The sequence below is a fragment of the Podarcis erhardii genome (assembly GCF_964252035.2).
Source record: "Podarcis erhardii genome assembly, chromosome: 2".
Lineage (NCBI taxonomy): Eukaryota > Metazoa > Chordata > Lepidosauria > Squamata > Lacertidae > Podarcis > Podarcis erhardii.
In genome coordinates, this window is record NC_138498.1 from 32,548,104 (window position 1) to 32,570,268 (window position 22,165).

The 22,165-nt window shown below is 43.4% G+C and overlaps 1 protein-coding gene across 1 annotated transcript in view; it reads left to right on the top strand.

Moving 5' to 3' along the window:
• The window catches only part of ASPSCR1 (ASPSCR1 tether for SLC2A4, UBX domain containing), a 64,427-nt gene that overhangs the window by 22,844 nt on the left and 19,418 nt on the right, over nt 1–22,165 (top strand). The window contains exons 5-12 of the mRNA XM_081849431.1: nt 4,112–4,169; nt 5,221–5,294; nt 6,908–7,325; nt 13,440–13,579; nt 16,328–16,409; nt 17,117–17,183; nt 19,142–19,204; nt 19,430–19,482. Of these exons, the coding sequence (XP_081705557.1) occupies nt 4,112–4,169; nt 5,221–5,294; nt 6,908–7,325; nt 13,440–13,579; nt 16,328–16,409; nt 17,117–17,183; nt 19,142–19,204; nt 19,430–19,482 (955 nt within the window). The remainder of the gene's footprint in view (nt 1–4,111; nt 4,170–5,220; nt 5,295–6,907; nt 7,326–13,439; nt 13,580–16,327; nt 16,410–17,116; nt 17,184–19,141; nt 19,205–19,429; nt 19,483–22,165) is intronic.

Consider the following 22,165-nt stretch of genomic DNA (forward strand, 5'->3'; position numbering starts at 1 on the left):
AGAATGAAATGGATTATTACACAAATGTCACGCTCAGAGAGAAGGCTTTTTAGGAATCCTGCAGCTCCTCTTCTGTGCTCACAGGTTTGTCATTGGCAGGGTGCTCTTTTGAGCTTGACCTTGACATTTACTGTTAAGAACTGTTATTTTAGAACTGTCCTGAGTAAGTTCCAGTTTCCAAAGCCTGTAGTTTAGGCATGTGTCATTCTTCTCCTTTTGCAAGAGCATAGCTTCACATCTGCCAACATAAAACATGTTCTGCATTGGAAATATTGGTTAGGTACCAGTCAACCCTTAATGTTGGCATGACGCTTTTTCTGTTTCACCAAATGCTTACTGGTCAAACAGGAAATGGTTTTCTCCATTTGAGTGAACTGGGCTGCTGCACACTATTCTTCCCCCACTGCTGGAAAAAAATGTGGGTAGAATTATTTTGCTTTAACCATGTAGCTGAACGGAGGTGAAAGACGGTGATAGAGTTTGAAGAGACATCTCTACAAAGATTGGGAACTTCCTTATAAAACCCATTTTTTGTTGGGTACTAATGGGAGTCTACAATATAGTCCAGGATGTGTCTTGTTGGCAGTTACTGTCTTCTTGGAGAATGAACTACGGGTTATTATTTAGGACATTTGCCACATGACTTTATATAGGAGGTGTGAATCTAAGAAGGTGTGCTATTCTACTAATTCCTGTCCACCCTTCCAAAAAGAAAACCTTCTTAAAATCCAGTCCCACTAGGCTTAAATCTTGTTGGTCCTTTCCTTTCAGCCTCTCAGTGCTAACCATTCATTTTGTGGTGCTGGTGAATGTAACATAGAATGCCTTTGAGGCACTCTTATTTTCCTGTCTCGACCAAGTATTTTTGTTTGGTGCCTGAAATCTCATAATTCTAAACTGAACTTGGGCACGACAGATTCTGCTTCAGGAAAGAGCAACATTCCATCTTCCCTAGGCCTGATTCAGTCCTAAACAGGAATTGAATTGGAGTTTGGAATGAAGTTTTCTTGCTGGGTTTTGGATATACTTTTCTCTATTCCTTCTGTATAAATTTGTTAGCAGCAATAGTCTTCTTCCACAGGCAAGTATCCTGTAGGCAGGGGTGCAAAGCATATTCACAAATGCTGGGGGTACCTTTAGGCCTACTAATTTGCCTTAGCCTTTAGCTCTATCTACACCTTTTTTCTACAGTAGGGTTGCTAACCAACCAGAACACACACACACACACACACACACACAAACACAAACACACATGGCCTTCCGTTCAATATCAGTTGCTACTGCACACAGAACTCAACAAATGAATATTTTAATAATATTTATTTAGAACATTTATTAGCCACTCAGTCAGCTATGTCTTCTGGTGGTTCACACAGAGTTAAGACAATAAACACTTACGTATTAATTAAAATATTAAAGAAAATAGTTTCTTCCCTAAAAAACAGAACAAACACCAAAACATCATTTAAAACCTAAGCAGAAGTAATCTGGTCCAATGTCAAAAAAATGAACTTGTAAAATGCCTGGGAGAATAAAAAGGTGTTCAGTTTATGCTGAAAGGACTTTAATATAGGTACCGCCAGGCAAGCCTCAATGAGTAGAGAATTTAATATTCAGGGTACTACCACCACAAATCAAAAAGTTTAAGGAAAAAATTAGAAAAACCTAGAATTGAACAAAGCCTTAACGGGATGCCGGCTACAAACCTCATTTCACTGAACTATTCCGTTTCCTCAGAAGGAGATAGAGAAATCATAAACCTTAAATGATTCTAAACAAACTCAAGAACAGGGCTGAAACGCTCCTTTGGTCTAGATGTTACTGCTGAGTCGCAGAAGCGCCACTCTAGTTGCAGACTTTTCAGGGTGCGAACGGCACCCCGGAACGGATCATGTCCACAACTAGAGGTACCACTGTACCCATAGCCACAGCCATATGCCCCTATTTGAACAATAAAAAATCCAGAGATTATGAAACCACCAGATTCACTAAAATGCACCCAGACATCAGCGTAACATTCTCCAACACTACCGTAGGGCCTGCTGCAATGTCCTTCCTCCATTCTGCGTCCTTGGTGTCTCCTTCTGTCTTTCTCTTTCCTTTCCATCCTCCTCTTCCTGCCTCCCCCATTTTTGTACATTTCTTTCTTTGGCCCTTTCATTTCCTAAGGGAAACGTAAACTGCGCTGTGGCAGCCATAGAGTGGTTTCAAGTAGCTCCTCCCTTTTTGCAAAAACTGAGGGAAGTTATCTAGAGGAGACTTGTGTGTAGGCACACAGCTGACCTCTGAAGCTCAGCCTTACAAGTTTTCTTTCTTTCTTTTTTTTTGTATATAATTTTTACTAGTTTTATTTTCTAACAACAAGTATCAAAATCATTTCCAAACAATCATTCTACATTCTCCCCCCCCCCTTCCCGTTGACTTCCTTCAGCTTCCCCCTCTGGCTTATTACATTAAATGATACAATCTGCTATTCCTTATCTGTCAAAATGTTATTACAATGTTATTCCTCATGCATTTTGTTAAGTAAGGTTGTGAATGTTTATTTAAATCCTGCTATCGAGTCCATTTCTTTCAGTTGTTTCTTCAGATAGTTTATGAAAGGTTCCCATTCTTTTTCTAAATCACTATTGTCTTTTTCATGTAGCTTATCCGCTAGCTTTGCTAATTCCACGTAGTTCATCAATTTTTCCTGCCATTGTGCTTTCGAAGGTATTTCTCCAGTCTTCCAGTTTTGTGCTATTAGGATTCTTGCCACTGTTGTCGCATACATGAATATTTTCCATTTCTCTTTTGGCAGTCCTTGATCAGAAATATCTAGTAAAAATGCTTCTGGTTTTTTAACAAACATCATTTTAAACATTTTTTTCAGTTCGTTATGTATCATCTCCCAAATTGATACTACTACATTCCCACCACATATGATAAAAGGCACCCTCCATATTTTTCCTGAGCTCCCCCCACGTCACTTTGACTGTTGTGCAGGGCCACTCACCAGGTGGTCACTTGATGCCACCATGCAATCGGATAAGGACCCAACTTCAAAGAAAAGGATCAGGAGGGTACTCCACAGTGCGCTACCATTTCTTTTCTTTCTTTCTTTCTGGCTTGAACTCAAGTGGGGCTGCAAAGGAAGATCCCCACTGAAAGCAGGGTTTGCAGACACCGTCAGTCAGCTGCAAGCTCCGCTTTCAGTAGGGGTCAACTCGACTTGAGTTGAGCAAATCCTAGTGGGACTTGCATTGAGCACCAAATTTAAAAGGCACTGAATACAAGTCCCATTTGCCAGGGAACATTAGGCAGTGCACATTAAGGCTCCCAATGTTTCTCCAGGTCTTTGCTTGTCCAGCACCTGATGTCAGGTGTGTGGCCCGAGGGATACTGTCTTTTGGGCCAGATTAGGAAGCGGGTGGTGCTGTGGGTTAAACCACAGAGCCTAGGACTTGCCGATCAGAAGGTTGGCAGTTCGAATGCCCACGACGGGGTGAGCTCCCGTTGCTCGGTCCCTGCTCCTGCCAACCTAGCAGTTCGAAAGCACGTCAAAGTGGAAGTAGATAAATAGGTACCACTCCGGCGGGAAGGTAAATGGTGTTTCCGTGCACTGCTCTGGTTCTCCAGAAGCAGCTTAGTCATGCTGGCCACATGACCCAGAAGCTGTACGCCGGCTCCCTCGGCCAATAAAACGAGATGAGCACCACAACCCCAGAGTCGGCCACAACTGGACCTAATGGTCAGGGGTCCCTTTACCTTTAGGACCCAACACTTGAAGACCAACCTGAATTGGACTTTTTTGCAAGCTGAGTCAGGCTGTGTGCTGTGCTTTAAGATTCATTCCCTGATGCTGTGTAACACAGTTGGTTTCAGTATGACTTTTTTCTGAAGCAACCCTCCCTCCCCCCAAAAAAACTTGAGAGAAAATAGCAGTTTGCAAATTGAGCATTAATACTGATAGATGTAGACTGGGCTTGGAATATCCACATCAATAGGATATTTGGATTGGGACAGACTTGGAAAATCTCACAAGATATCAGACAGGTTGCTTTTCCAATGGGCATGAAGCCAGCATAGAATTATCTTAATAGGGCATGCCTGCTTTCCCTTTCCCTTGCAGGGTATACGTGGAGCAGCCCTGTGAGTCCTCCCCCGTCTGTATTTACATGCGAGATGAGGTAAGTCAACAAACCCTCTTCTCAGCCATCCCCCTTCATCTGCCACTGAAAATAACAAAATATACCCTGCACAGCTTTCCAGCCTGGAAAATGTGTTCCATCTCTGGGCTTGCTGAAGAAGGGAAATGGAAGAGCTTTGGTCTCTTCAAAGCTTGACGTGTTTGTGTGGGGGAGAAAAAAAAAACCTCTGCTGGAACATAATCACGGGTCGCTCGGCACAAGCCTCTGAGCCCATAAAACATTCTCAATGACCTGTCTGTGTGTTTTTTTAAGTTCTTTTAAAGCTCAAGAGTCACAACAGTGGTTTCATTTTAATAAATATTTGCTTTTTCCATGTTTTGATCTCTGCAGCATTTTTGTTTTTGTTTAATACTTTATATGTCAGCATTCTGGAGGCTCCCCCTCCCCCAAATAAATAAACAAGATCCCTCCCCTGGGTCTGCATAGATCACCCGTATGCTGAGACTAAGAGGTGATTGACATTGACTCTGCCATCTTGCAAGGGCACAGGGTGGTTGTTTGCCCTTGCAGGGTGGGTGGCGGAGGCAGTTTATTGTTTCTGAGCTTCCTTCTGGATGAGAAGTTGCCCCCTTGAACATGAATTTGGGAAGTTGTTTAATACCAAGCCAGAAAAGTAGTTCATTCAACCCAGATTTGTCTACTCTGACTGGCAGTGGCATCCAATGCCTCAAGCAACACCTGCCTTTCTGAATCTTATGACCCAAGAATCCTTTCTTTCAAGGGTAGGAAACCTGTGGCCCTCCAGATGTTGCTGCACTCCCATCATCTCTATCGGCCATGCTGGCTGGGGCAACATCTGGTCATGGGTTCCCCATCCCTCTTCAATTGGAGATGCCAAGAACTGGACATGGGACCTTTTATGCCTGCAAAGCTTCCCTGACTCCAGGCTCAACACATTTAAAATAGCATAAAGCTGCTTACAAGTATGACAGAGTACGTGAGGTAGCCCTCAAATTATTCCTTGGTGTCAGTTCTGAGCGTTGAGCCTCTGCATAACTGAGAAGTGTGTCTGCCTTCATCTCTTTTGCAGGTAACTGGGAAAACTGCTTTGGAGAAGACAAGTCTGAAATCACTTGGTCTGACAGGAGGCAATGCTATCATCAGGTTGGGAGAAAGAACAAATTGTCTTCCCTATTAGTGCACTTTGCTTCCCTCTTTATTTTTTATTTTTTTGCATAAGGGATGCATTTAAGCAAATGTCCAGAGACCAATATTTGCGGTCCTTGATAATTATTGGATTTTCCTTTTTAGGAAACAGCTGCTTAGATATACTTTCTGTAGCTGCAGCTGCTGCCACTTACCCCCCAATTTTGCTGGGAGGAATTTCTTCATAATGGCTTGTCTGCTTCACTCAGGAGGAAGCACTGTGAAACTCTGAGCAGAACCTTTAACTGCTTCTAGCAGACCATATATCCATGTTTTGCAGCATTCCAGCTGACTGGAAAAGTTTGCCTTCACTGGTTCCAGAATACATTCTCCTGCACCAGGAAATTGGTCACCTGGTGTCCTCCAGATGTGGTCGAGCTCCAATTCCCATCAGCCGCAGCCAGCAGTGCCAGTGGTCAGGGATGGTGGGAGATGTGGTCTCTAAAACATCTGGTTCCCGATCCTTGACTTATCCATCCCTCCCTATAAATAGAGATAAGCAAGAGAGGACTAGCTTCACATGAGATGAGATTGGTAAGGATGTGGGGCAGGGCTTTCTTAACACCAGTAGCCATATTGTACATCCCCATGAGTTTTTCCTGGCTCTCTTGCTTTTTTCCTTTTGCCGGCAGTGAAAAACTTAGTCTTCCCATCTTGCTGATGTACTTTTTAACATGAATCTGAAGTTGTTGATTTTGAGTTTGCTGTCTTTTAGCTCTTAAAACATACAACACTTAACTATTTGTGAACCCTGAAATAACTAATTTGGGGGGTTAGTGGTGGCGGCAGCATTTCTGCCTCTTCCATGCAGCTTCAGGTGTTGGAGAATGCAACATCTGAGTATCTGAAATTAAAATTTCAGGCATGATACTCAAACTCTTGATTAGGTCTTCCAGTATTTACCTTAGTCACACACCCCTTAGCCTGGGACATGTGGCGTTGCTCCTTTCACATTATCTTTCCAAGAGCCACTTCATCATTAAAGGAAAAGACTGATTCTAGCTTTCCTGCAGTGGGCTGACCACATAGTTTCGGTAGGGGAGTGATATTTTTCCTGTGTATGTCTGTACATACTTATGTCTCCTGACCTACTTTCTGGACTGCATGATAGGGATACTCTTGTTAATTAATAAATCTGTATGTTGTGATTTGTATTCTGTTAGTTCAGGTCACTTTTATTAGCCGTAAGCTCTGACTTGTTTTCCTCTTTGTCCATTATGCAACTGATCAAAATGGTGGGATAGTGGGTAGGGCTGGTCTCTTTTCCTCTAAGAGGCGCAGTGAACTTGGATTGTGATCTGCAACTTGTTAACCTACTCCTGCTTGTCTTATCGTCCCAAAATTGGAGCCCCCGGGACAAAATGCCTGCTTTTGTTCATGTAAAGAGTGGCATTTATTTTTAGGCATTGCTTCTGTGGCGTGTTATGTGCCCAGATTTTTCGAAGTTGTTGTTTGTTCCTTTCTTGAGGAAATGACTTGGGAAACTTGTTTAGCCTGAGCTGTTTGTGAATAAGAAAAAAATCAACATTTCCACTGTCAGCGACTGCTTCACTCTTTCCCTTTATGTCTAGGGTGGTCAAAAAGAAGTCCACCACCTCTGGCCACGCAGAAGCTGGAAGTGGTGAATATCCTTCTGAAGATCTGACAGCAAGGTCACCTTCCAGCGAAGAGCCAGGGGGTCTGCCTGTGCCACATACAGCTGCCTCCCCAGCAACTTCGACCTGCAGCGATGAGGCTGTGTTTGCCAGCAATAGCACCGATAAGCAGGACAGGAGTGCAGAATCTCAGAGCAGCTCAGTGACCTGCCATTCTCCTTCGATGCCTTCCCCATTTGTCCCTTTTGTAGGTGGTGGCCAACGTCTGAGTGGTGGCTCTTCTGTATTGGATGTGCCATCGCCAAGCTTATCAACATCTCTGTCCAGTCCTGGAGGGCCTTCCAAGCCAAAGAAGCTAAAAAACAGCCCAGAAAAGCTAAAGGAACAAAAAGAGGTAGAGGTTTGGCTTTCTTACAGTGTTCTGGGGAGGCGGGGTTTTCTTTGCTTGTCCCCCTTTAGCACTGGCTTTTGAAGAGATGGAGGAAGCTTGTTAGAGTTCCACTCCCATAATCCTACAGTAAACCTCTGGCCTACAACCTCTGATGTTGATGAACGTCACATAGTTTGGGCAGAGTTTGATCTTCGGCCTGATTGACCTGATGTATTAAGAGTCAAAGTGGAATAAGTTGGTGGGAAAGTGGGAATTTATAGCCCTTATCTGGTGCATTTGAAATCCAAGTTGTTAGGAACCAGTGAAGTTAGGTGAAAGTGACAGGGCTGAGTCAAAAGTGCAGCACAGATCTTAGGGATTTGCTGTGCAGACTGAAGGATTAAGCACAGAAACTGAACTGTACATTCACAACCAGTGGCAGAAGACTATGAAGCTAGTTGCACTCTTCTGCTGAAACTGGAATGGATCTTGATTTACTAAAGCTTCCTCTGGTGTTGTCTCCTGTTCTCTGAATGGATTCCATAGTTGAGAGGTTCTTTGACTTCCTTAACTCAGCAGGACTTCTGCTTCTTCACAGCTTTTCTAGCATCCGAATGCATCAGGAGGGGGAAATAACCCTGAGATCTTATTGGGGTTGTCCTCCAGAAATGAGAGTCGAGTTGCAGCAACTGCTGTTATCCTCTGGTTTACTATAGTTTAATTGACTTTGCTACATTTTTCTTCTGAAACCTTCCTGTTGTGGAATTCCTGAAGTTTTAGTCTCTTGTGACCTTTTTGACTGAGCTAGCCAAGAGAAATGAGTAAAGAAAATAATTAGGAACAGTAAGTGAAACACCAATCCAGTAAGTGAAATTGAGCCAATCCTTCCCCCTGCCCCAGTCTAGGCATATCTTTCTGATGTGCTTGGGATATGATTTGCCCTCGGTTTTTTCCCCTGTGTACCTTCTGATACAGAAAGCAAACGTTTCCCTGGCAAGGTGATGTATACCTATGAGCACTCATAACTCATAACTTTGTGACCTCTGGTTCTTGAGTGTGTCACTGAATGCTGCCCTACCTTGCTGGCATCCGGGACTAGAAAAGGACCATGATTTAATTGTTGATGCAGCTGAAGGGTTGGCTGGTTTTGTTCAATTCTGATACTTGGATTGAGGCCAGCCTTAACTCTTCTTACATGGTTTTGCCTGTAGCTAAGGAAACCTCCTGTTCAACAACCTAGACACCCTTGACAAACTTGTGTAATGGTACGTTTTTAGAGGAAATTCTTAGTTTACAAAGCAACATTCTGCAATCAGATGCTTGGTGTCCTTATATTCCCATAAGCAAAATAAGAACAACTTTGTAAGCGAGTAATATTTGAACAGATTCAACATAAATAGGAATGTTAAGTTAATTCCGCCCCCCCCATACAGCTCGAGTAATGATTACATGTTAGGCAAACTTGCCATTAAAAATGCACAAAATGGATGGCTGCCAAAGACCTGAGGTCCTTATATTCATGTGACAACAAATCTGTGGGTCACCATGCATACCAAGTAAATTGGACTTGTGGATCAACATGCCAAAAAGGTTGGAAAGCAGGGCCAATGGAGCGGTGTCTTGGGAGCAGCTGCAGGTTCTGTTGGAAGCTTCCCTCCCTCATGCTAAACAGCGTGCGACTCTGACGGCTGCTTTCAGGCCCTTTGATCTCGGGTGCCTTTGCCGCTGATTGATTACGTTGTGCTCCCTCCTCCATTCCTTCCATTCCCTTGCCTTGCTCTCATCAGCAGCTCCAGAATGGGGCTGGCCGCATGGCATCTGCTTTTTGTCCCTTTTCAGTCCAGAGGGGGAAGAAGAAAAAAACCCCAAAACAAAACAAATTATTTTTAAACATCAAAGGTCCATTTTAGCAAAAGAATCTTCCCATTAATGTTGTGCCTGTGTGTGGTTTTTTGTATTTGATGGAAGAGGCTGGATAAAATCTGTGCCGGCGTCCCTCCACTTCTGGGCTGGGGATGGTTTACAGACCAGCCATACTTTGATGTCAAAACATTAATTATTAGAAGGTAGCTTAGCTCCAAATTCCCCTAGAGATCAGAGACTTCTGCAGTGTGGGAGAGGAGCTGGTTTTGCCCCACCACCTTGCTTTAACGTCACAGCAATCCCTGCCACCCTTTTGACTGTGGACCACAGTAATACGTAGGAGTGTAAAGGGTAGGTTTGAGTGACAAGGCCAAAGCACTGGGCGAATGGATGGCCTGTAATACTGTTGGCAAAGGATCTCTTGAGAGTTTTGGTTTGGAAATGCGTACTGAAGAGAGTGGACGTGGGCTAGTAGTTTCGCATTTATTACTCCCTTAAGTGCTTTTTGCAGCGGTTTCCAGAATTGAAGAATCATCTCAGGCAAAATGACCACTGAAGAACTTTTGTCATGCAACCTGCATGCAAGCATCATAGCTAGTTCTTGACATCCTTCTCTGAAGGCTATGATCAGACCATGCAGCCCCTCCAGGCATTGACTGATGATGGTGTTGAGAGTTGTGGTGCTGCCCATCAGCCCCTCTATTACAACTGTACACCCGAAGCTGAAAGTTGACGCTGTAAATTACATCATATTGAAGATCTACTGGAAGAGCTTGGTATTCAAAAAGTCCTGTTCCCTTTGTCTCCATTTTTGGCAGCCCTCCCTAGCCACACTGGAAGTTGCCAATGTCCTGGGTTTGTTTAATAGTCTGTAGAGAGGAATGTGTTGCATTGTTTCTGTCCTCAAGTCAATTACTTGTTTCTAGACAGAGCCCTTCTGGGATTTGCTTCAGTTATTGAGCAGTCAGTGCTGCTGAGAGAAGAGACAAATGTTGACAGTTCAGATTATGGAAGAATTTTATACCAAGCAAGTTGTATTGAGTTGGTGGGAAAGACCTGAAGATCTTAAAGCAGGCATAGAGAACCTCTGGCCTGCAGACCTAATCTGACCCACCAGCCCCCAGTGCTCTCCCTACACGCCCCCCCCCCAGTTGTTCTGTTCTGCCGAGAGCTGGCAAGGCCAGGAAAAGAGCAAAAATGTGTCTCCCAGGGAATCATCAGACTTTGTTTCATGCTTCCATGGGAGAATGATATTGGAGTGATGGAGAAGTTAGTGTGCCAGGCTTAAAGAGTTCTTCCATCTTGAAGTAGAGCATAAAAGCACAGCTTTAAATGGGCATTAAAGGATGGAAGAAGAACTGTGGTAAGAGGGATGTTACACTTGTGAAATGTCCCATTATATTGTCCCAAATGAACCTTGACTTTAAGCCTGCCTTTTAAACCTTGGGTACCCAGATGTTGTTGGACTAAAACTCCCAACATTCCTAGCTAGCAGGACCAGTAGTTAGGGATGATAGGAGTTGTAGTCCAACAACTTCTGGAGACCTAAGTGGTTGAGAGAGGCTGCTGTACCTTGTGTGATCCTGTAGTAGGTGCAATAGTTTGGTCTCTCGGATTAAACCAGGAATTTCCGCCAGTATGCTAGCTGGCTCTTGATTCTGGGCTCTCTTCTTCACATAGGGAATCTGTGGTGTGGGAGTTAATTTTTCCTCCAGACTTTGCTAGGAGTAGTAGCTGTCTTTGCCACACAAACACACACCAGTTTTTGATTGGATCTTTCCAGTGTAGAGGTTAGAGGTGTGGAAATAGGACCGTAGGTTTTAGATGGGGTGTCAAAGGACCCTTTTACATCACTCTATAGTAAATTGCTCCTAGCGGCTGTCCCAGACTGTCAGTACAAGGCGGTTGCTTATCCATTCTGCTTCTTCTGCCAGTCCCTAAACAGCCAGCGTAAGGCGACAGTAGTCTTTGAAGGAGGACAGATTGGCAGCTCACGGGTACTTCTTGTGCTTTCTGCCCAGAGAAAGCTACAATCAGGCTCCTTCACCCTCTAGTTAGACCTAACTCTCTTCAACTTTCTAAAAGTAGCTGAGGGTCCCACCCACGCAACCTCACTCTTTTAACTTCCCAAATTACCCTCTGGTGCCCACAAATAGAGAAAATCTTGCCTTGTAATTTGTGTTGTCTCTCCTGACAATTGAGAGAGACTCCTTCTATTCCCAGAGGGCTTGTTCGGGGTGGGAGGGGTGGTGGTGATGCTGCAGAGAAGTGAGAATAAGATAGGACAGTAGATGGCCAGGGATGTGTGGGTGGGAAAGAGGGCACAGACAGGGATGTGCTAGAGACATGAAGCGTGGGGGGTATGGGCAATTATAAATAGGAACGTCCCAAGTTCACGGAGTCTGGGGCCAGGCTGAGCAGATCATTGATGGTCAAGGATGCTGGTCTTCAAAGCAGCCTATTAACAATACAGACCAAGTGGTGCCATCATTTTTTAGCTCTGGATTTACAGAGTGTCAGCCAGTAGCTCTGCAGTGCAGCACCTTCTCTTTTCTGTCAGAACTAGCAGGACTGTTTGCCAACTGAATGGAATCTTATGCATGCATGGAGGGGAAACTGAAAAGAGAGACTATATCAGCAGTGGCAACAAAGCCTCTTCCCCTCCATCCTTCACCAACTTTCCTGTTTAAATCTCTGATCTGTAGTAATTCTGATGTAGATTGGTACTTGCAGATGCAGGTTCTTCCAGTGTGTGGGGTGCAGCTGATAACCAGCTCCCACAAGCCCCAAGTCTTTCTGCTTCCAGTTGAACATATAGCATGGTATCAATGTCAAGTTCACTGTTCAGTAGTTGCATAGCCTTGATGCTTCTTCTCTATATAATCTGCTATAAGCCACCAGTGCTGGGTTCAGTGAAATCTGTCTCTTGTTCATGCTTGTCACTTCTGCATAACTATTTCCGAGTTCCTTCAGTCTCCCCAAAACTGATGGAGGCTTTCCATAGCAATCTTGACTGAATCAGTTCTCCATGGGCAACATACCTGATGTGGACAAGGAGGAGTGGCAGCAGCTTTCAGGCTATAAAGCAGGCAGAGATTGCTACTTAACAGACTAATTCTGAAGCTCAGAAGGGCACATTTTGTATCATCTCTGATTTTCACAGTGGAGGATCACTTGCTTGTAAACCATCCCAATCAACAGCAGAACCTGCTTGATTGTGCAAACCTGTTGCATGAGAAAGCTCAGTTAGAAGCCTTCTTTTCAGTGTGCAAGCTGTGCACATTTGAGGAGATTTTGGCATTGTATTCAAGCGAGAATTCTGAGGTGGTGCACTTCCATGTGTTCTGTGCCTTGTGCCCTTATTAAAGCTTATATTATTGTGTGTCAACTAAGAAGGTTTGCCCAATCCCATTTTCACATGTCGGTCCTATTGTCGTGCGGATTTTTAAAACTGATTGCATTTAAATAATAATTTGGGGTAAATGAAATCAAATAACTTTTAAATTTTTTAAAATCACATAGATTCAGCTGTACTATTTATGAGATCTTTCTTTCTTTCTTTCTTTCTTTCTTTCTTTCTTTCTTTCTTTCTTTCTTATGGCTCCTAGCAGCTTTAGTTCAAAGCACAGCTGCTCTGCTGCCCTGGGTAAAAATGCTTTAAAATGCTGCAGAAAGAGGCTTTTTGCCCACTGCTTCCTGTGTAATTGTGTAGGCACAAAGGGACCTTGTACAGTAAAAAAGATGGCTACCCCAACAGCACATGGAGGCATCCATATTTTTTTCCATACAATGTCCCTTTGTTTGTTCCTTTGTGTGCAACCACTTACCGCAGCATTTTAAAAGCACCTTTACCCGGTGCTGTTCTTTGAAGCTGTTCTTAGCGGCTTCACAGTGGGAAGGAAGGAAGGAAAGCAGTCTTCAGACCATCTTGTAAGTGGAATGAGTGAACTGTGTTTCAGAAAGGTTTGCACATCTACAGGTACAGGAGTACTTGTTTATGGGGTATGAACCAGGGAACTAACCTCACATTGCAGAGCAGATAAAATCCTTCTCCATTTCTATTTTAAGACCACGAAAGAGATTCACACGGGGAATGATTAAGCTGAAAGTTACTGTAATTCTGAAGCCTTTTTATAGTTAAACGAACAAATGCTTTTGGGCAGGATTTTCTGGACACCCCCAAAAAGCACAATTTTACATATGTAAATGTGCTCAGCTGATTCCATGCCTTCTTGGATCCAGTCATCTGAACTTCAGTTCCTATGTTCTTTACAGCATCTGGAGCGAGAGCCAATTTTGTGCCATCCAGATCTACAGAAGCCACTGGATTTTGGCTCACAAGAACTTCCAGATGAGTTCTTTGAGGTGACTGTAGATGATGTGAGGAAACGTTTGTCTCAGCTCCAGAATGAGAGGTAAGTTTCTTTTTCATTAGTGATGCAGTCACTCCATCTGTAGTATGTTGTGGCTGGCCACTGACAATAACGGAATTTTCACCATCTGTATTTTCTACATTTCACTTCCTTCTGACCTTACAATTTATAGTTCTCTCCACCATATGTGTGTGTATATTCCTATAATTTAGGATTATACTTCAGGTATCTGGTGAAGTGGACTATAGCCCATAAAAGCTTATGGCATAATACATTTGCTAATCTTTAAGTGGCCACAAGTGTCTTTCCTATTTTTCCTGCAATGGACTAACACAGCTAATTCCACCTACAGGCTGTTTCACAATCTTGCTGACACAAAGCATATCACAGTATAGGTCTGCATTGGCCTAATATCTGGGAGAATTACATGCTGTTATAATGTCACCCATGTTCTTTGAGATTTTGAATCTTTCTCATAGTTTCCCACATAATCAAGTACGTTCACCTGTCCTAGATGGTGTTTTAATATATTTCCCTAAGAGTTCAGGAAATTAGCATAAAATTAGACACCACTCAGCATGATGCTTAGAAGAATTAAAGTACAATATTCTGAATTTAGTGGGTGTACTTCCAAGTTAGTGTGAAGCTGTAATATGATAAATAAACTATTTCATTGAAATTGGATAGGGAAGGGTTTTTTGTTTCTTTGCTCAAATTACAGGCATGGGAAATGTGTCTTCTAAGCGAAAGGGGGAAAACATTAATTTCTTTGTGAGTGCTGAGATCAGGTTGTAGTAGTTATTCCAGGCATACACCTCTGTTCTAAGGAGCTGACAAATACAGTTGCCTCCTGCAAGGCTGAAGGTTTATCTAGGCTGCTATTTTCCTAGTTGATGTTTCAGTTTCGTAAGCCTTATTGCTTTCCAGTACCTCTAGCCAGTGTGTCTAGGTCACAGAGTTGTTTAGAAATTCTTGATACACTTTATGTCATCTACTAGATGCCTCTGTTATAAACACTGGAAAAAAGATAGACGACTGGACAGCAAAGCTCATGATTTCTTTGTTTATATATTGGCAATCCCATTTAGTTCCCTTTGATCACAATGCAAGTCATCAGGTGCTAAGCCAAAAAGCAAATCCATGTCAGAATTCTGTTTCCTCTCATTTTTACACTGTGGCAATATTTTCCAGTTTAAAACTGAAATTTTCATCTGCTGTGGCAATGAAATGGGATTACACAAGACACAGGAAGAAAGGAGATTACACCAATTGTGGATCAGGCAATATAAACGAGAGGAGGGATGAGCCCGGTGCCAGCTTATTTTTGTGTTCTTCCACAAACTTCTAGGGTGACCTAGTTGGATTCTACATTTCCCCATCCCTTGACAGTTGCCTTGCCACTCCTGAATAATATTTGGGATAAACATGAGCGTGTGTAGTTGTCACATTACTCATATACTCCCCAATACTGTTACGTATTTATAACATAGGCTGTCATTAGATCTCACCGATACTGTACTTGGATTTTGGAAGGAAAAAACTAAATCTGAAGACAAGGAGGTAAACTTTACTGACCATTGCAAAGATAACAGATTGCCCCATTTTAGAAATTGGAACAAAGCCTGCATGTGAATTGGTCTTTACACAGAGTGTGCAACAATGGGGGGGGGGTCACAAAGCAGGCAAATGGTGTTTACACAAGTGAAGGTAGTCTGGATTGTGATACGTTTCAATACATGTTTTTCATGATTCCCCCCCCCCCCCCAAAAAAAACACCAAACTTTTAGATGGAAGGACTAATGCACAAATGGAAGGATTAGCTTGATCTTTCCGTAAGCTTGTGAATATTTGTATGGTTTCACTGGAGGTTTTTCTTTGCAGCTTTGCAAAGTTTTTTTTTAAAAAAAATAGTTGAAGAAAGTGAAGGAGTAAAGTAATTTAAATGAAAAGTGCTGTGTCATCTCTTAAAGTAAACAATTAAACTGTGGAGCTGTGAAATCTGTGTAAGAACACCTCTGAGCTGTATCTGCCGTTTTGTTTTTAAACTTCTCTGATTACAGTATATCCTTTACCGCTCATCAGTCTTGGTGAATCAACATTTTGAATTAAATGTCAAATGAATCAAACTTCCCTCTTTAACTTCCAATCATTCCTTTGGTATTGTGGTATGGCATTTGTTGCACCATAGGGAAGGCTGAATTGAGCTTTCTGTTTAAGGCTGAAGCTTCTTGAAGACTGCACAGTCTGTCACTGCACCTCCCCATGATTTTAGAATAGTTGGAAATTGCACAGGGGGTACCTGTGTGAGGAGTTTTCAAAATATGAGCACACATATTGCATAGTTTCAGTTTATACGCTTGTCACAACTTCTTTTCTACACCACAAGGGGGAAATCTGGCAAGGCTGTTACCAGCAGACTTTTCCCCAAACTAAGTAAAAATTACAAAATGCATTATTTCAAACATTAATCTTAAATTGTTATAAATGTATAGTGCTGGTGCAAACATTTGAACATAACCAAAATTGTTCAGCCACTTTCAAATATGTTTGAGATTTGTTTGGTTAAAATGATTTTGCTGCAGAGTTTCTCAGATCCTCCTCTTTTGCAATCTTGTTTTGGGAGTGTGTAGTAGTGCTTTGTTTTAGACAAACATACACAGAGGTAGAGAGCAGGAAGGAGAATGTATGGAGCTTAAGCAGATAAGATAGTTACTAGATTGTGTGGAGTGGCAGCCCCTGGCTGTATAGATCTGTGACTATACTGGCTTGCTAAGCTTCCCCTCTTCCTAGGAAGCGTTTGGAAGAATCTCCCTTGATGACACGAGCACAGCGAGAAACTCAGCTGAAGGACAAGCTTGAGCGCTATCCAAAGGTAATGTTTTGTTTTGGGTCTTTCACAAAGTGAGGAACAGAAAGGTAGTTAGTGGATGGTAAATTCTCAGGTACTGACTTCAGGTTACTGGCATCATTGAACCATCTTCTGTTACATTCTGGGACAACCAAATGAATGGCAAACAGGGATAGCCGGTTTTAGTGGTGCCCTTAGCAGGATTCTTATACCTGAAGGTTTGATGGGAATCCTGCCTGTTCTGCTCCCCTGGTTCTTTGCCCCATTTCTTTCCTTTAATTTGAGATCAATAGCTCTCTTGGAACAGTGGTAGAGCCCAGAATGAAGCTATAATAGTACTTAGCATTTATATACTGTGTTAAGTGTGTCAAAAGTTTGCTAAGGTGTCATAATTAGTATTTCCTATCTGAAAGAGAACACCTTGCCTAAGGTCACCAAGTGAGTTAATATCAGAGGTAAGATCTGAACAAGGAGCATCCTGATTAATAACTCAGTCTTAGCTAGCGTGCTACCCCAGCTATCCATTGTTGTTCCTGACAACTTCTTGTTAGTGTGGGTTTCTAAAATAGCCCTTTCAAGTATCTTGAAAGCCCCAAATATAGTGTCAACTAGTCACAGTTGCTCATTCATGAAAAGTTTCTCAGGATGAGCTAGTCTTGTCCAAAGGCAGAGCTGGTTTGACCATGGTTTAGGTTTATTTGAGTAGGCTCCTGCTCTTTGTTTTCAACTAGGTGGTACTGAGAGTTTACTTCCCAGATCGTCATATTCTGCAGGGCTTCTTCCATCCCAGTGAAACAGGTAAGAGTGTATCTCCCTCCCAGCTTCTGCCTCACCCCCAAGTAAGGTGCAGTGAAATAGAGAAAAGTTCCTTGCTCCCAGGCTAAGGTTTGTGACTTGAGATAGTTACACTGCAATGTCTCTAGTTGTTTGATTTGGGCGGTGCTTTAAAAGCTTGAAACTCAAGCACTGTGATCTGAATGAAGGAGGGCTGAGATTTGTGCTCTAAAGAGGACAAATCTTCCAGGCCACTTACCGCTGCATTAGTCATGCCCAGATGAGGCCATTGAACAACAGGGTGTTGGTCTAGTGTAGTTTCAACCAGAGCCCAAAAAAGGAGCTGGAAACACTGAAGAGAAGTTGAATCAACCACTCTTCTTAAATGTGCCAGGGGCCAAAAGCAAAACCAGGCTTCCTGCACCTCTAAATAGCAAAAGGCTAGAACTTCCTGCGGCATGGCAGGGCACACACCCAACTATGCTTTCTGCCTTGCATCTGTCTCCATCTACGGAACTAGATGTCCGTTCCTCCTCATGAATTTCTGCTCCTCCTTTGGCCTTAGGCTGGTGAGAGGGAACTCTAAAGTGATAGTTCTTTTGCACAGGCCTGACTAAAGTAAGATCCAGAATCTTCTGCCTTGCTGGCGTGAGATGTGTGCGTCAGCCCCTGTATTCCTAGGATCCTGAGTTGGGGCAGGTAGAACATACCAGATAGGAGGTGTTACACAATGCTGTACAGATAGCTGGCTGGTTTATCTGCTGTACACTTAAACACTACCATTGTTGCCTATACCTTTTGAGGGAAGTGATTCGAATATTGAAGGGGGGCAGGAGAAGGCAGATAGGACTGTGGGTAACTACTGTTTGTGTTTCTCATTCTTTTGTGTCAGATGGCAATGGTGGTTGCTCGTGAGTAATCAGTCAGGACTGTCTTTTACAGGTTTTATTTTGGTGCAAAACTATTTACAGTGCAGAACCACAAGTTCATGTCTGCCTCAATCGCTAGCAGAATCTGGGAGTGGTCGTTTCCGGGTCCTCCCCCAACATAATAGCTCAGTCACCCCCAGCCTTTTCCTTCCTTCTTTGCGTTTTGCACCTCTGCGCAGGGTGGGCGACGGAAGAAGCGTGGTTCCCTCCTGGCTGGCTTGACCAGGAGTGGTGCTGAGGCTCCCAGCAGCATCCTCTGGTCCCTTCCCCTCTTCCCCACTGGAGGTGTGGCTTTCCCCACCACAGGAAGAGGAACTGCTTCCCAAGATTTTCGGAGGTTTACTGTAACACAACTGCCCCTCTGCTTCCCTTCCCTGTTTCGATGGCAGTCCCCTGACATTTTGCTTTGTGTTGAATCTGGGTTTTTGCTCTATTTAGAAGCAGCCATGTTCCTAGCTACGCCATCTATCTTTCAGTCTAGCAAAGCCTGGAAAAATCGTTTGTGAGGGTCTCCGATAGCAAAACTGAACACCACTTCAGTTATTCCTTTCAGGGAAGCAAACCCTTTTGAATACTCATTGGGGGCAGAGCAGGTTTGTGCTGGCAGTTAATATAAGACAGAAGATTTGTAAGGGAAGTTTCTTCATTTATTCCTGGGCAGAAGAATTGGAACATACTGTTGAGACTTTGCATTGGGGAAACCAAGCCAGATCTTGATTAGGATGATAATTTTTTCCCCATCATTGAAGTCTCAGTGTTGGGGTGTTCATAGTGTGGGGAGGAGACTTCCAGCTATAGAGACAGAATGTGCAGTGATGAAGCTTGAAAGCATAGACAGATGTTACAATTCCTTTTGGTGAACCTAAAATAGGTGCTGATCAATGAAGACATCTCCTCTTGCTTTGTCCTCTCCATGTGTCTTTAAAACAGTGACTACATTGGTTTTCTTTTCTAAGCACTGCAGCAAAGGAGATGTGGTCAGTGCTGTAAAGAGAATGCTGCTCACAATATATCTTTTGATCCACACACCGATTTTCATGCTTTATTTGACAGTTGGTGCTCTGAGGAACTTTGTGAAAAGCCAGCTTGCAGATCCAGAGATGTCGTTCTATCTATGTAAGTTCAGATTTATGTTTTATAACTTTTTAAATGCCAGTTCTCCAGGCTTACTGTCACCATCTAGGTCTTTTAATTTTAATTGCCACAGCTAGTGAGCTATGACTGCACCTCTGTCTCTCTCCTCCCCCCCTATTCCCTCTCATTCCCCAACCCTTTGCTAAATGAGCTTTATATATTTTTCTTGTTCTCTTTACCTAATGAGAACTTTGTGTTTTACTTTAGTTACTACACCTCCCAGATGCATCTTGAATGATGACAGTTTGACCCTCTTTCAGGTAATGGCTGTATGCCTCTTCCTGTTTGGTTTGTTTTTCTTATCACAAAAATGCCTTTTTGCTTTTAAGAGCCTGAATAATTGCCTCCTGTGGGTCTCTATTAAGCCAAAGGTAGGTGAAAATCTGCAGTTGGAGTCTAAAGTGCACCCCTTTACGTGTGCACCTGGCATGTTACAAGGGCTTCCCATTGTTGAGCATAAGTGCTTCTGGCAAGGCCATTTTTGCCGTGAGTGAAGCAAATAAGCCCCACTGGGTGGAATTCAACTGAGTTGTTACATGCACAGAATGAGGTCAGCTTGCACAATGGGACTTCCCTCCCTTATATTCATATCCCCTAAATCTACTCCGAAGGGTTGGTGGAACCCACAGAACAGGTTTGGGGGGGCATGGAGGGGAGGGGAAGTCTTGTTGCACAAATGGACTTCATTCCCCACACATACCCTACTTAGCACTACATTGAATTCTGCCCACTGTGCTTACTGGGGCTTTCTCTGGAGTTAGTATGCATATAAGCGCAGCTTAAAATTGAATTATTTAGCATAGAAGCAAGCCAGCTGAAATAAAAGGAGAAGGGGCTACACATGCCCACAGTATTCACTAGTGTTCTTGTGAGAAGATTCTGAAAGGCCGTTACATCCAAAATTAAAACGTTTTCTCGTTGTCTCGTGACACTAACCATACGGAGCACTTTGATTGCATAAGTTGGGAGGTGATGCTGATGAATTGAGCTGTTTCCTTCCAGCTATACAAGGATTCGTGAAAGGGGGTTTTCCCCTCCCTGACTGTTGTGTGTACCTCCTGATAGATGTGGGAATTGTTGTTGCATTGCGATCACCATGCTCCGAATTCTTGGGTAACTGGAAATGTTGCTTATATGAACTGAATTCCTGGAGGCTTTTCCAAATTGGACAACATTGCTTCACTTTAAAAGGGTGCACAAGTATTGTGATATGGATATCCTTTTCAGAAGGTATTGATCGGAATGTGAGCTCCCCATAATGCCTGCATCCCAGGTGTGTGCATCTTAAAGAAAGGCTGTGACTCAATGGTAGGCAAATGGTTTGCATGCAAAAGGCCCTGGGTTCAATCCCCAGGCAGGACTGGGAAAGACCGCCGTCTGCTACGCTACGCAGAGAGCTCTGCCGGTCAGTGTAGACAATATTGAGCTAGGTGGGCCAGTGGTCTTGACAGCTGAAGGCAACTCCCTGTGTTCCCATGTCTCTGTGACTTGGATCTTGACTCTTGATACCAGTCACTTCTTTCTGTTCATGGAGTGCAAGAAGCTTGTGTTAATTATCAATGTTGAGGATCACTGGAGCGACCTTCCTCCACTTCCCCCTTCTAGGGGAGGTAATTTTGCAAGTTCTCTGAAGTTCCTCCCTCTTACGGGTCCGTGCAACCCTGTTCTGTTTTGCCCCTGCCCCCCTTTCTTTTGATCTCCTTGCCTTCGGGCCCCAGATGAGAGTACGCACTTGCCAAGCGAACAGTCTGTCTCTGTTTTGGAAGGCCTGAAAATGTGTGCTCTTGATTTTTAGGAAGGCTTACTGTGACGGAGATGAAGAACTCCTTGCACAAAAGGCTTTTTGCCTGAACCTAGCTACGGGGCTCTGGTTTGTTTTGCTAAATGCTGAGTGGAACTGAAAGGGCCTAGCCAACAAACCTCACCCGACTGAAGCTTTCCTGCCCAAAGAAAAGCGAGGCAGAACCAAAATTGTCACTCGCAGGGTATGATATACCAAGGGTCATTTGGAGGTTGACAGGTCATACAGAGTGTAACAGGAATCGGTTTGCGTAGTGTATGTCAGAGCCTCTCAGGCGGCATATTGAATTAGGAAAGGATTAGAGCTCTTCTGAAGTTGTTTATAATGGAGCTTTCCAAATTCCATGACTTCCTGGCCAGGCCATGTGGACGAGACACCAGTGCAGCTGCTGTCAGAGCACTGAATGTGTAAAGAGCCAATACCGATGGCTACCTACGTTCAAGCTCAAGACCTGTCCCCTTTCTGACACACAGTGCCTCACAACTCCTTGCCAAGAAGCTTAGGTTACCCCCCAAAACATGTCTGTCTCTGTATGGTTTACTAATAGTGTTTTGTTTGTTGCCACAATGCTTACATTGGCCTCGGCCTCCTTGACCCCTGGGAATGTGTCGGGCCTGCGCACTTTTACAGAATGGGTGTGCTTTTATTGTTCATGGCTGGTGACTCCATAGTCCGGGCATGATGTAGCGGTTAGTTGTGTTTTCTGCCGTCTTGAGGCCCCTTCGGCATGCTTAATCAAAGTGTGCACAAAATACATTTTGACTTTCATGAGATACTTCTGCAAATCCCTTTCCAATGCCAGTAGCACTATACTCTGCTGGCATTTAACAGATCGGGGAGGGAGGGTATCTGTGCAACTGTTGGCCTCCTTTTAAAGTCCAGATGTGGTTAGATGTGTTCTTCAGAACGGGGGGGGGGGGGCATTTAGCCTTTAGAGTTTGTTTGCTTTTTAAGTGTTAATGAAAAAAAAATCATCAAATGGTGGGGGGCGTTGCTGTGGGGAAAGTGGTACTCTTGAGTTTCACTTATTTTGTTTCATTTCTGCCTAATTTTCCACTCTGTAAAGAAACAAAAACAAAAACAAACTTGTGTGTTCCAGCCCAGGAATTTATAGAGCAGGTACATGCATAACCTCCATATTA